Raw genomic sequence first — 14,439 nt, forward strand, 5'->3', positions numbered from 1 at the left:
GCAACTGCTCGGCATCTGACCGTAAGGCGCTACAGAGGGTAGTGCGTACGGCCCATTGACCCCTACATTGACTATTGACCCCTACATTGACTATTACATTGACCCCTACATTGCCTACTACACAGTCCTTTCAATGGTGCCCTGTTCCGAAGAGCAAGAAACAGATCTTGACCCAAGTTACGTGACACAGTGACACCTGCTGCCTCTGGTCCGAAGAAACACAAACAAATATCGCAAGTCCTCTACAGGTTACCTAGGTTACCTTCACTGATTCAACTTCCCCCAACTCCTTTCCCACCCCCCCTGAAACCACAAATGGATCAGCCAAAAGCCAACGGTCCACTTTCTCCAAAAATGTCACTCCTACTGGTCCAGATTGTTCTCTACCTGGACTATTTATATTGACCCCCCCCCCCCCCCTCACCTTTATATTATATTGACCCCCCCCACCTTTGTTTTTACACTGCTGCTACCCACTGTTTATTATCTATGCATAGTGTCTCACCCTGACCTTAGAGAGCCTTTTTATTTCTCTATTTGGTTAGGTCAGGGTGTGATTTGGGTGGGCATTCTAGTTTTTTGTTTTCTATGTTGGCCTGGTATGGTTCCCAATCAGAGGCAGCTGTCTATCGTTGTCTCTGATTGGGGATCATATTTAGGCAGCCTTTTTCCCACCTGTTGTTTGTGGGATCTTGTTTTTGTGTAGCTGCCTGTGAACACTGCATTTACGTCAGGTTTCGTTTGTTCTGTATTGTTTTTGGTGAGTTTCATTTATTAAAACATGTTGAACTCTACGCACGCTGCACCTTGGTCCACTTCTAACAACGATCGTGACACATAGTCACTTTACCCCTACCTACATGTACAAATTACCTGGACTAACCTGTACCCCTGCACATTGACTCTGCACCGGTAACCCCTGTATATAGCCTCCACATTGACTCTGTACCAGTACCCCCTGTATATAGCCTCCACATTGACTCTGTACCAGTACCCCCTGTATATAGCCTCCACATTGACTCTGTACCGGTACCCCCTGCATATAGCCTCCACATTGACTCTGTACCGTAACACCCTGTATATAGCCTCCACATTGACTCTGTACCAGTACTCCCTGTATATAGCCTCCACATTGGCTCTGTACCGGTACCCCCTGTATATAGCCTCCACATTGGCTCTGTACCGTACCACCCTGTATATAGCCTCCACATTGGCTCTGTACCGTAACACCCTGTATATAGCCTCCACATTGGCTCTGTACCGTAACACCCTGTATATAGCCTCCACATTGGCTCTGTACCGTAACACCCTGTATATTTACATTTACATTTAAGTCATTTAGCAGACGCTCTTATCCAGAGCGACTTACAAATTGGTGCATTCACCTTATGACATCCAGTGGAACAGCCACTTTACAATAGTGCATCTAGATCTTTTAAGGGGGGGGGGGGGGGGGGCAGAAGGATTGCTTTATCCTATCCTAGGTATTCCTTGAAGAGGTGGGGTTTCAGGTGTCTCCGGAAGGTGGTGATTGACTCCGCTGTCCTGGCGTCGTGAGGGAGTTTGTTCCACCATTGGGGTGCCAGAGCAGCGAACAGTTTTGACTGGGCTGAGCGGGAACTGTACTTCCTCAGTGGTAGGGAGGCGAGCAGGCCAGAGGTGGATGAACGCAGTGCCCTTGTTTGGGTGTAGGGCCTGATCAGAGCCTGAAGGTACTGAGGTGCCGTTCACCTCACAGCTCCGTAGGCAAGCACCATGGTCTTGTAGCGGATGCGAGCTTCAACTGGAAGCCAGTGGAGAGAGCGGAGGAGCGGGGTGACGTGAGAGAACTTGGGAAGGTTGAACACCAGACGGGCTGCGGCGTTCTGGATGAGTTGTAGGGGTTTAATGGCACAGGCAGGGAGCCCAGCCAACAGCGAGTTGCAGTAATCCAGACGGGAGATGACAAGTGCCTGGATTAGGACCTGCGCCGCTTCCTGTGTGAGGCAGGGTCGTACTCTGCGGATGTTGTAGAGCATGAACCTACAGGAACGGGTTCACACTCGTATATAGCCTCCACATTGACTCTGTACCGTAACACCCTGTATATAGCCTCCACATTGACTCTGTACCGTAACCCCCTGTATGTAGCCTCATTATGGTTATTTATTGTGTTACTTTTTATTATTTATTTTATTTTATTTAGTAAATATTTTCTTAACTCTATTTCTTGACCTGCATTGTTGGTTAAGGGATTGTAAAGTAAGCATTTCACGGTAAGGTCTACTACACCTGTTGTATTCCGGCGCATGTGACAAATACCATTCGATTTGATTTGATTTGAAGTGCCTCCCAGAACTCCAGAATCAGTGAAGGCGTCACATTGACTGTGTTATGTGACTGTACATCTGTTTTGTTGACAAAGAGATTAATGCCTCAAGTGGTGAAACAAGACCTATTAATGGTATAATATAAATTAGAACTGTATATAGATTCAGATGTTATTGTAATATGAAAATTTTATGACTGTATTCAGATGTAATACTGCAAGAAATGCAAGTAAGCATTTCATTGGACAGTTCATATACATGTGTATCCTGTACATACAACTAATACAACACTTGTATTCAGATATAACATACATTCTAAACTTTAACAAAGGATCACTTTCATAATTATCTCCCGTCTACTAATTTTAGATACAGCGTTTGCCTTCCTGACGTGTCTCCCTCGTGGTGGGTGAATGCTGGAGGCTCAGGGACTCTCAGGGGTGAGTTTGGATATCGCCCAAAGGCCGGCAGATGGTAATATCGAGTCGTTTCATTTGACCGTTCGAAGGGAATGCACGCAGCTGGCTAAACATGCAGACTGCTGCAACCTGATTGGCTGATACGCGATACCCAAACATCCGGGACTTGCATAAAACAAAATCTAATGTAATCCCTTTTTAGATTTAATTTTAAGGCAGCAGAATGGGAAGACTGTGCAAGGGGTGTGTGTTAGACTTTCACTAACGACTGTATTTAGGCCACAGTATTTCACCCCTAATCCTGCCAACTTTCAATCACAATCAAAACGGACCTTTTTGTTATACTCATCAATAAAGACATTTTGATTGATTTGATCAGACCATACTGTATGCACATGTTGTTTAAACACCTCACTTCACATTTTATTAAATAGCATACATGATGATTCAATCTATTCAAGGGACATCTACACTTTTTATGGGGAATCAAATCAAAGTTTATTTGTCACATGCGCCGAATACAACAGGTGTAGTAGACCTCACAGTGAAATGCTTACCTACAGGCTCTAACCAATAGTGCAAAAAAGGTGTTCGGTGAACAATAGGTAAGTAAAGAAATAAAACAACAGTAAAAAGACAGGCTATATACAGTAGCGAGGTGAAGACTGTTCTCTACCCGGACTATTTATATTGACCCCCCTGATTAGTCACCGTCCACTAAACCTGATACCCCTGTGTTTTGCTGAATGTCCCAGGGCACAGCTGCGGTTCAAACACACGTCGACTATGTTAGGTAACTATTGCAGCTTCACAGGCTGTGTCAACAAGTAGTGCTGGATATTGGTCAATTTCTATCTTTGAAACAACGAAAGCAAGTTGAGGAGTAACAAAAAAAAAATCATATTGATCGTTAAAGATAACCAAAACATACATTTAATGGATATGATTTGATTTTTTTCAACATGCAAAATGAAGACTAAGCTATTCAAATCATGAACTTCGCACCTTGACATGTTTCCTATTGATTATGATGAATTCTAAGAAAATAAAATAAATCACACTCGCTCTTCTAAAGAACATTATTTAAATATGCTTATTAAATACAACAAAATAAGAAACAAATATGCACTAGGCATGAAGGTATTTATGCACAAATGAACACGTAAAAATGTGACCAAAATCATCGCAATGATTTGTTGATATTGCATCATTGAAGTTGCGCGTCATCCGTGCTTTGCTCAATGCCATGTAGCGCATTTTGGACCAATTCTAGACATATACCACTTTCCTTTACTAATGGCATTGCAACTTGGAATAGTTTCACCAAGACAAACGGCGATATTATATATTTTTTTTAAAGGGTAATATCCACTCAATCCAAATGAGTTTTCTATAGACAGACAACATCTGGGGCGGGTCATGACAGTGAACCGAAGCAGTTGACGTCGCTGAACTTGTTCACAACAGCGTTCGCTTCTGACTGAACACGGTCGCCTGGGATCTGACAAGTGGCTTCGAGGTTTCCCGTTTCTGCATATTAAAAAACGACGTTATTTTCAACAGGAGGTAATATTTTAAAGGTCATTCGAGTGAAAGTACAAGTTAATTTTTGAGTGATTAGTTAGATAGCTTGGTGGCAGGAGTTTCTCCGGTTAGACGGCTCTAGCAGGCGAGGTAACGTTAGGTAACGGTTGCCAGCCGGCGTTGTATCACGTAACGTAGTTACAGCTAGTAGCTAGCTAAAGTGGCGTTTGCTAACGAATGTAAGTAGTTATTTATACCTATATTTTCCAACCCAAAATAAACCATATTTTGTCGATAGCGCACAAACTGGTGAAGTTGGCTATCGAGTTAGCATTCCATAGCTAGCAACAGTAACGTTAGCTAGCCACCTCGTAACAGCAGCTCAGGTAGCTTCGAGCCGCAACTAACGTTAGCCGTTTTAAATTACCATTTTATATTAGCTAACAATTTAGACTTGAACTTTTAATGTTACCGATGGCTATTTGTTACAGATGGTGGGAGTCAAAATTGTTAATATGAATGTTAATTTTAAATGTAAAAATGAAGGACGAAGCTACCGCTCAGGTAATTTTCCATGAACTCGGCAGTGTGTTGGGTTGGTGAGGAGAGCAGTTAGCTAAATTAGATTTGTTTTCATGCCAACTAGCTAGGATTAGCACTCTGTGTCAACAGGCTCGACCTGTTTTAATTTAAACGACAGATGGATGTTGACAATGCTTAATTTGTGAGTTGGGAGGTGCCGGAACACCCAGTGAGAGCTGGAGCGGGGTGCTCTGAGGTGAGGTTACCGGAACGCGTGAAGAAGAGAAAGATGACTAACAACGTAGCTGCGCAGAGTAAACAGCCAAGTGGTTTACTATCTATGGTGGTGAAATGGACAGCGCTCTCCAAGGTGCTGATTAATCCATAGCGTTTTAGAAGTCACTGCAGAACACCCGCCATACGCATAGCCTATATGCCAATATATGCCAACATAGAGGTGCATTTTTAAAGCATCAATGTACAGCAACGTTTTTAGACGTTACAGCAGAACACCCGGTCATATGCATATACATACTCAACTGTGGTGCTTACAAGACCCGAATTTAATATTATTTAAGACATCGATGTAGCAGTATAACAAACGGAAACGGGTACGAAAGTATCTATATCCACAGTAAAACGAGTCCTATATCGACTTAACCTGAAAGGCCGCTCAGCAAGGAAGAAGCCACTGCTCAAAAACCGCCATTAAAAAAAGCCAGACTACGGTTTGCAACTGCACATGGGGACAAAACATTTAATATGAGCGGAATACACACTTGAGAATATATAGGCCTCCTGCCTAATGTGATAGTATGAAACTCCTATTCACATTAACTCCGCAGTACAGAACACGTTTTGTAAAGGAAGTATATGTACATCCTTAGTTTTCAACGACTAGCCTAGGCTATGTGAAGATGTCCCTAAACGTAAATCAATAGCTGACCACCGTAACCAAGACCTGTGTCAAGATCAGTTACATACCCCACCGGCCCTTCCCATAACCTCTATGTACAAATAAGAGAGCAGGTCTGGAATCAGTGTGTCAGGATAGGATGACTACATAGCAGCACCCACCCGTAGCACGCGCTCCAGCAGGTGTATCTCACTGGTCACCCCCCCCAAAGCCAATTCTTCCTTTGGCTGCCATTCCTTCCAGTTCTCTGCTGCCATTGACTGGAACGAACTGCAAAAATCACTGAAGCTGGAGACTCATATCTCCCTCACTAGCTTTAAGCACCAGCTGTCAGAGCAGCTCACAGATCACTGCACCTGTGCATAGCCCATCTGTAAATAGCCCGTCCAACTACCTCATCCCCATACTGTATTTATTTATTTATCTTGCTCCTTTGCACCCCAGTATCTCTACTTGCTCATTCATCTTCTGCACATCTACCATTCCAGTGTTTAATTGCTATATTGTAATTACTTCGCCACCATGGCCTATTTATTGCCTTACCTCCCTTATCCCACCTCATTTGCACTCACTGTATATAGACTTTTTCTACTGTATTTTTGATTGTATGTTTGTTCATTCCATGTGTACCTCTGTTGTATGTGTCGAACTGCTTTGCTTTATCTTGGCCAGGTCGCAGATATAAATGAGAACTTGTTCTCAACTGGCCTACCTGGTTAAATAAATGTTAAATAATTATAATATATATCTCCACGTTATAGCACTTGGGCCTGTTCCAGTGAATGCATTTCTGGTGAGACTGATGGATTGGTAATTACAGCTTTTCATAAGCTGTGAGGATCGATAATAGCAACATGTAGGCATAGAAACTGGGCCCTGCTGCTGCTGCTACTGCTACTACTGCTGTGGTAGTTAGCTGACCTGAGGGAAACAGGGAGGTGGACTCTTGGTCGTATTCATTAGTGTTTAACTGTAGCAGAAACATTTTGCAACGGAAAAATAACATGTGTTTTTTCTCATCTAATTGGACAAGTTGAGGTAGTGAGTGAGTCCTTCCCTGTTTCAGTCTGTTTTCCTCCGTTTTGGTGCCTAGTGAATATGACCGTCAACTCTGGGTCTTGTGGTGGATCACATGGCCTGTGAGTTGGGCCTGGTCTTAATTTAGCTGTGGCTTGTGATGTACAGGGGGTGTGTTTAGGAGGCGGTGCCATCACAACCTATCACCTTCTTCCATGACCAATTTGGACAGGGGGTGTGTTTCGGGAGGCGGGGCCGCTACAACCTATCACCTTCTTCCATGACCAATTTGGACAGGGGGTGTGTTTAGGAGGCGGTGCCGCCACAACCTATCACCTTCTTCCATGACCAATTTGGACAGGGGCTTAGAGTGGCAAATCAAACATTGCCTCATGGGACAGACATTAACCTTGATGAAGTCAGGAACATTAAATATGTAGTGTCACTTGATCATCCCATCTAGATCAATGAATCAGACTCCAGCCATGTGGTTGCCTATTCTCTTTTAACTGCAGTGTAGTATCTCTCCTTCAATTGCAACATACCAACTCAGTTTAGCCTGCACTCTTTCACTAGACCTTCCTGGACTCGTACATTGTTTCCATAGCAATAGTGCTGCCAATCAGAGAGAAAAGGTCAGGAACACTACAGTTCATTAGTAGTATGGGGTTAGTTGATGTGAACCCAGGGCATCCAGAGGTCCAGCAGAGGTCAGGTCTTCTGTTGTGCAGCTGTGTCTGAAAGAGAAGTGCAACTCAGCATTTCCTGCCTGCTGAATAAACACTGAGAGGAGGATCACATGCTGATGCCAGGCTGGCATATCATTATCACAGAATGTACCCACCACCCTTTGTGGCCAGGGGTTGGATGAGGACAGGTTTTACCAACCACCCTTTGTGGCCAGGGTTGCACCACCCTTTGTGGCCAGGGTTGGATGTGGACAGGTTGTACCAACCACCCTTTGTGGCCAGGGTTGGGTGAGGACGGGCTGTACCCACCACCCTTTGTGGCCAGGAATGGATGAGGACATGTTTTACCCACCACCCTTTGTGGCCAGGGTTGGGTGAGGACAGGCTGTACCCACCACCCTTTGTGGCCAGGAATGGATGAGGACAGTGGGTTGAGTCTCACGGTGTCTCCCCTTCAGCAGTGGGTTGAGTCTCACGGTGACTTCCTTTCAGCAGTGGGTTGGGTCTCACGGTGACTTCCTTTCAGCAGTGGGTTGGGTCTCACGGTGTCTCCCCTTCAGCAGTGGGTTGGGTCTCACGGTGTCTCCCCTTCAGCAGTGGGTTGGGTCTCACGGTGTCTCCCCTTCAGCAGTGGGTTGGGTCTCACGGTGTCTCCCCTTCAGCAGTGGGTTGGGTCTCACGGTGTCTCCCCTTCAGCAGTGGGTTGGGTCTCACGGTGTCTCCCCTTCAGCAGTGGGTTGGGTCTCACGGTGTCTCCCCTTCAGCAGTGGGTTGGGTCTCACGGTGTCTCCGCTTCAGCAGTGGGTTGGGTCTCACGGTGCCTCCCCTTCAGCAGTGGGTTGGGTCTCACGGTGTCTCCGCTTCAGCAGTGGGTTGGGTCTCACGGTGCCTCCTCTTCAGCAGTGGGTTGGGTCTCACGGTGTCTCCGCTTCAGCAGTGGGTTGGGTCTCACGGTGCCTCCCCTTCAGCAGTGGGTTGGGTCTCACGGTGCCTCCCCTTCAGCAGTGGGTTGGGTCTCACGGTGCCTCCCCTTCAGCAGTGGGTTGGGTCTCACGGTGCCTCCCCTTCAGCAGTGGGTTGGGTCTCACGGTGCCTCCCCTTCAGCAGTGGGTTGGGTCTCACGGTGCCTCCCCTTCAGCAGTGGGTTGGGTCTCACGGTGCCTCCTCTTCAGCAGTGGGTTGGGTCTCACGGTGTCTCCGCTTCAGCAGTGGGTTGGGTCTCACGGTGCCTCCCCTTCAGCAGTGGGTTGGGTCTCACGGTGCCTCCCCTTCAGCAGTGGGTTGGGTCTCACGGTGCCTCCCCTTCAGCAGTGGGTTGGGTCTCCTGGTGCCTCCCCTTCAGCAGTGGGTTGGGTCTCACGGTGCCTCCCCTTCAGCAGTGGGTTGGGTCTCCTGGTGCCTTCCTTTCAGCAGTGGACCTGTACTGCCAGTCTAGCTCAATTCCAACTAGACAAAGAGATCCGTATTATTCTCTATGTTAGGTCAGGGTGTGACTCGGGTGGGAAAGTCTGTTTTCTATTTCTTTGTTTTTGGCCGAGTGTGGTTCCCAATCAGAGGCAGCTGTCTATCGTTGTCTCTGATTGGGGATCATATATAAGTTGTCATTTTCCTTTTGGGTTTTGTGGGGATCTTGTTTTCTGTTTAGTGTCTGTGCCTGACAGAACTATTCACTTTCGTTTTTTTGTCTTAAATAAAAAGACGTTGTACGCCGACCACGCTGCGCCTTGGTCCTCTCCTCATTCTACTAACGAGAGCCGTTACACCCTCTGTTGACTGTAGCAGACCTCCCTGTTTCAGTCCATTTTCTTCTGTTTGGTGCCTAATGAACACACCCCTCTCTCTCTGTTGACTGTAGCAGACCTCCCTGTTTCAGTCCATTTTCTTCTGTTTGGTGCCTAATGAACACACCCCTCTCTCTCTGTTGACTGTAGCAGACCTCCCTGTTTCAGTCCATTTTCTTCTGTTTGGTGCCTAATGAACACACCCCTCTCTCTCTGTTGACTGTAGCAGACCTCCCTGTTTCAGTCCATTTTCTTCTGTTTGGTGCCTAATGAACACACCCCCCTCTCTGTCTCTCTCTCTGTGTCTCTCTCTGTGTCTCTCTCTGTGTCTCTCTCTGTGTCTCTCACTGTGTGTCTCTCACTGTGTGTCTCTCACTGTGTGTCTCTCACTGTGTGTCTCTCACTGTGTGTCTCTCACTGTGTGTCTCTCACTGTGTGTCTCTCACTGTGTGTCTCTCTCTGTCTCTCTGTGTGTCTCTCTCTCTGTGACTCTCTCTCTCTCTGTGACTCTCTCTCTCTCTGTGACTCTCTCTCTGTGTGTGTCTCTCTCTCTGTGTGTGTCTCTCTCTCTGTGTGTGTCTCTCTCTCTGTGTGTGTCTCTCTTGCTCTGTGTCTCTCTCTGTGTGTGTCTCTCTTGCTCTGTGTCTCTCTCTGTGTGTCTCTCTCTGTGTGTCTCTCTCTGTGTGTCTCTCTCTCTCTCTCTCTGTCTCTGTCTCTGTCTCTGTCTCTGTCTCTGTCTCTGTCTCTGTGTGTGTGTGTGCAGACTGTAGAAGGCATTAATCCAATTACAAAGATGATTTCCAAACTGAGCCACAGCCTGAGGAGCGCTGCCCCGGTCCTGACCAGAGCTGTCCACTCTGGGACGCGTCCTGCCTCTACCGCTGCCTCCAAGAAGATTGACCAACCGCTCACCGCTGAGGAGGTGTATGCCAGAGAGGAGAAGTATGGAGCACACAACTACCACCCACTACCTGTGGCGCTAGAGAAAGGAAAGGGTGAGTGAGCCCACAGAGATCCTGTGTTAAAGGTAGACTCTGCGTCGGGACGTCAACGGTAGACTCTGCGTCGGGACGTCAACGGTAGACTCTGCGTCGGGACGTCAACGGTAGACTCTGCGTCGGGACGTCAACGGTAGACTCTGCGTCGGGACGTCAACGGTAGACTCTGCGTCGGGACGTCAACGGTAGACTCTGCGTCGGGACGTCAACGGTAGACTCTGCGTCGGGACGTCAACGGTAGACTCTGCGTCGGGACGTCAACGGTAGACTCTGGGTCGGGACGTCAACGGTAGACTCTGCGTCGGGACGTCAACGGTAGACTCTGCGTCGGGACGTCAACGGTAGACTCTGCGTCGGGACGTTAAAGGTAGACTCTGCGTCGGGACGTCGACGGTAGACTCTGCGTCGGGACGTCGACGGTAGACTCTGCGTCGGGACGTCGACGGTAGACTCTGCGTCGGGACGTCGACGGTAGACTCTGCGTCGGGACGTCGACGGTAGACTCTGGGTCGGGACGTCGACGGTAGACTCTGCGTCGGGACGTCGACGGTAGACTCTGCGTCGGGACGTCGACGGTAGACTCTGCGTCGGGACGTCGACGGTAGACTCTGCGTCGGGACGTCGACGGTAGACTCTGCGTCGGGACGTCGACGGTAGACTCTGCGTCGGGACGTCGACGGTAGACTCTGCGTCGGGACGTCGACGGTAGACTCTGCGTCGGGACGTCGACGGTAGACTCTGCGTCGGGACGTCGACGGTAGACTCTGCGTCGGGACGTCGACGGTAGACTCTGCGTCGGGACGTCGACGGTAGACTCTGCGTCGGGACGTCGACGGTAGACTCTGCGTCGGGACGTCGACGGTAGACTCTGCGTCGGGACGTCGACGGTAGACTCTGCGTCGGGACGTCGACGGTAGACTCTGCGTCGGGACGTCGACGGTAGACTCTGCGTCGGGACGTCGACGGTAGACTCTGCGTCGGGACGTCGACGGTAGACTCTGCGTCGGGACGTCGACGGTAGACTCTGCGTCGGGACGTCGACGGTAGACTCTGCGTCGGGACGTCGACGGTAGACTCTGCGTCGGGACGTCGACGGTAGACTCTGCGTCGGGACGTCGACGGTAGACTCTGCGTCGGGACGTCGACGGTAGACTCTGCGTCGGGACGTCGACGGTAGACTCTGCGTCGGGACGTCGACGGTAGACTCTGCGTCGGGACGTCGACGGTAGACTCTGCGTCGGGACGTCGACGGTAGACTCTGCGTCGGGACGTCGACGGTAGACTCTGCGTCGGGACGTCGACGGTAGACTCTGCGTCGGGACGTCGACGGTAGACTCTGCGTCGGGACGTCGACGGTAGACTCTGCGTCGGGACGTCGACGGTAGACTCTGCGTCGGGACGTCGACGGTAGACTCTGCGTCGGGACGTCGACGGTAGACTCTGCGTCGGGACGTCGACGGTAGACTCTGCGTCGGGACGTCGACGGTAGACTCTGCGTCGGGACGTCGACGGTAGACTCTGCGTCGGGACGTCGACGGTAGACTCTGCGTCGGGACGTCGACGGTAGACTCTGCGTCGGGACGTCGACGGTAGACTCTGCGTCGGGACGTTGACGGTAGACTCTGCGTCGGGACGTTGACGGTAGACTCTGCGTCGGGACGTTGACGGTAGACTCTGCGTCGGGACGTTGACGGTAGACTCTGCGTCGGGACGTTGACGGTAGACTCTGCGTCGGGACGTTGACGGTAGACTCTGCGTCGGGACGTTAAAGGTAGACTCTGCGTCGGGACGTTAACGGTAGACTCTGTGTCGGGACGTTCATCAAGCTGCCTTAGGCTCCTGCCCTATGGGCCGTTCTGGTTTGGGACAAGGCTTGGTTCTAGTACCTGTTCCCAAGTCCCCCCCTCTGCTCTGTCTCGTCTTCTCCCCAGGTCTGTATTTGTGGGACGTGGAGGGCAACAGATACTACGACTTCCTGAGCGCCTACAGCGCAGTGAACCAGGGCCACTGCCATCCCAAGATCATCGCAGCTCTGAACGCCCAGGCCTCCAAGCTCACCCTGACCTCCAGGGCCTTCTACAACGACATCCTGGGGGCCTACGAGGAGTACATCACCACCCTGTTTGGATACGACAAAGTACTGCCCATGAACACAGGTTAGGAGGCCTGATATGTACTGCCCGTGAACACAGGTTAGGAGGCCTGATATGTACTGCCCGTGAACACCGGTTAGGAGGCCTGATATGTACTGCCCGTGAACACAGGTTAGGAGGCCTGATATGTACTGCCCATGAACACAGGTTAGGAGGCCTGATATGTACTGTCTGTGAACACAGGTTAGGAGGCCTGATATGTACTGCCCGTGAACACAGGTTAGGAGGTCTGATATGTATTGCCCGTGAACACAGGTTAGGAGGCCTGATATGTACTGCCCATGAACACAGGTTAGGAGGCCTGATATGTACTGCCCGTGAACACAGGTTAGGAGGTCTGATATGTATTGCCCGTGAACACAGGTTAGGAGGCCTGATATGTACTGCCCATGAACACAGGTTAGGAGGCCTGATATGTACTGCCCATGAACACAGGTTAGGAGGCCTGATATGTACGGCCCATGAACACAGGTTAGGAGGCCTGATATGTACTGCCCATGAACACAGGTTAGGAGGCCTGATATGTACGGCCCATGAACACAGGTTAGGAGGTCTGATATGTACTGCCCATGAACACAGGTTAGGAGGCCTGATATGTACTGCCCATGAACACAGGTTAGGAGGCCTGATATGTGACCGTCTGGTGTTCAGGACCAGTTCCGTGACACAACATGATTTCCAGTGCATCCTGGGAACAACATCTCTCGCCTTGACAAGGTGTGGAGGATGGAGAAGACTGTTCTCTAAGCTGTCTGACCATGTCTATCTGTGGACGTCCGCGGCCCCACAACATGTCAATTCTCAGTCCAGTGACGTTTAACTAATGTTGTTTCCGTTTTGCGACCCAGGTGTGGAGGGCGGAGAGACGGCCTGTAAGCTGGCCAGGAAGTGGGCCTACACCGTAAAAGGCGTTCCCGAGAATCAGGCGAAAATCATCTTTGCAAGTAAGTCGATTATACAGCACCTTTTTGTTTTTGGTTTCCCGTCATGTCCTGAGATACGTGGGGGGTTTGGTCCCTGTCTGTCTTACCTGTGCATTCCTGAAATACACTTTTATATAGTGCAGTATAATCATTGTTACGGTGGTGCCATAGAGCTTGAACCCCGTCATGGCTGCTTGCAGCTATATTCTGTTACAATGTTATTGATTTCCATATTCCTGTCAATCGTATTCTAGTTCATTTAGTTCCCTCACGTGGCAGAATACAGTGGAACTCTGACTTGTGTGATGAACACCATAGAAGAAGGATACTATTGTCATGTGGCTGACCTCTCCTCTTGTAGACGGGAACTTCTGGGGGCGAACCATGGCAGCCATCTCTAGCTCTACAGATCCGAGCAGCTACGAGGGCTTTGGTCCCTTCATGCCCGGCTTTGGGCTCATCCCTTACAATGACATCACTGCTCTGGAGGTACGGACTGACATGACTACAGCCTCTATAATACTGAGCCTTAATGTTACCTGTTCTGGAGGTACGGACTGACATGACTACAGCCTCTATAATACTGAGCCTTAATGTTACCTGTTCTGGAGGTACGGACTGACATGACTACAGCCTCTATAATACTGAGCCTTAATGTTACCTGTTCTGGAGGTACGGACTGACATGACTACAGCCTCTATAATACTGAGCCTTAATGTTACTGTTCTGGAGGTACGGACTGACATGACTACAGCCTCTATAATACTGAGCCTTAATGTTACCTGTTCTGGAGGTACGGACTGACATGACTACAGCCTCTATAATACTGAGCCTTAATGTTACTGTTCTGGAGGTACGGACTGACATGACTACAGCCTCTATAATACTGAGCCTTAATGTTACCTGTTCTGGAGGTACGGGCTGACATGACTACAGCCTCTATAATACTGAGCCTTAATGTTACTGTTCTGGAGGTACGGACTGACATGACTACAGTCTCTATAATACTGAGCCTTAATGTTACCTGTTCTGGAGGTACGGACTGACATGACTACAGCCTCTATAATACTGAGCCTTAATGTTACCTGTTCTGGAGGTACGGACTGACATGACTACAGCCTCTATAATACTGAGCCTTAATGTTACTGTTCTGGAGGTACGGACTGACATGACTACAGCCTCTATAAT

At 49.0% G+C, this 14,439-nt stretch overlaps 1 protein-coding gene across 2 annotated transcripts in view; it reads left to right on the forward strand.

Moving 5' to 3' along the window:
• Window positions 1-3,986: 3,986 nt before the first annotated feature.
• Window positions 3,987-14,439, forward strand: part of oat (ornithine aminotransferase) — a 31,253-nt gene continuing 20,800 nt past the window's right edge. Inside the window, exons 1-5 of one of the 2 annotated variants that reach the window (XM_055938198.1) lie at window positions 3,987-4,294; window positions 9,941-10,172; window positions 12,107-12,331; window positions 13,177-13,272; window positions 13,613-13,740. In XM_055938198.1, the coding sequence (XP_055794173.1) occupies window positions 9,971-10,172; window positions 12,107-12,331; window positions 13,177-13,272; window positions 13,613-13,740 (651 nt within the window). In that variant the 5' untranslated portion in view covers window positions 3,987-4,294; window positions 9,941-9,970. Of the gene's footprint in view, window positions 4,295-9,940; window positions 10,173-12,106; window positions 12,332-12,918; window positions 12,944-13,176; window positions 13,273-13,612; window positions 13,741-14,439 lie in introns of those variants that run through there. The other variant, XM_055938208.1, reaches the window with a different exon arrangement.

Source organism: Salvelinus fontinalis, chromosome 1, assembly GCF_029448725.1.
Source record: "Salvelinus fontinalis isolate EN_2023a chromosome 1, ASM2944872v1, whole genome shotgun sequence".
Classification (NCBI taxonomy): domain Eukaryota; kingdom Metazoa; phylum Chordata; class Actinopteri; order Salmoniformes; family Salmonidae; genus Salvelinus; species Salvelinus fontinalis.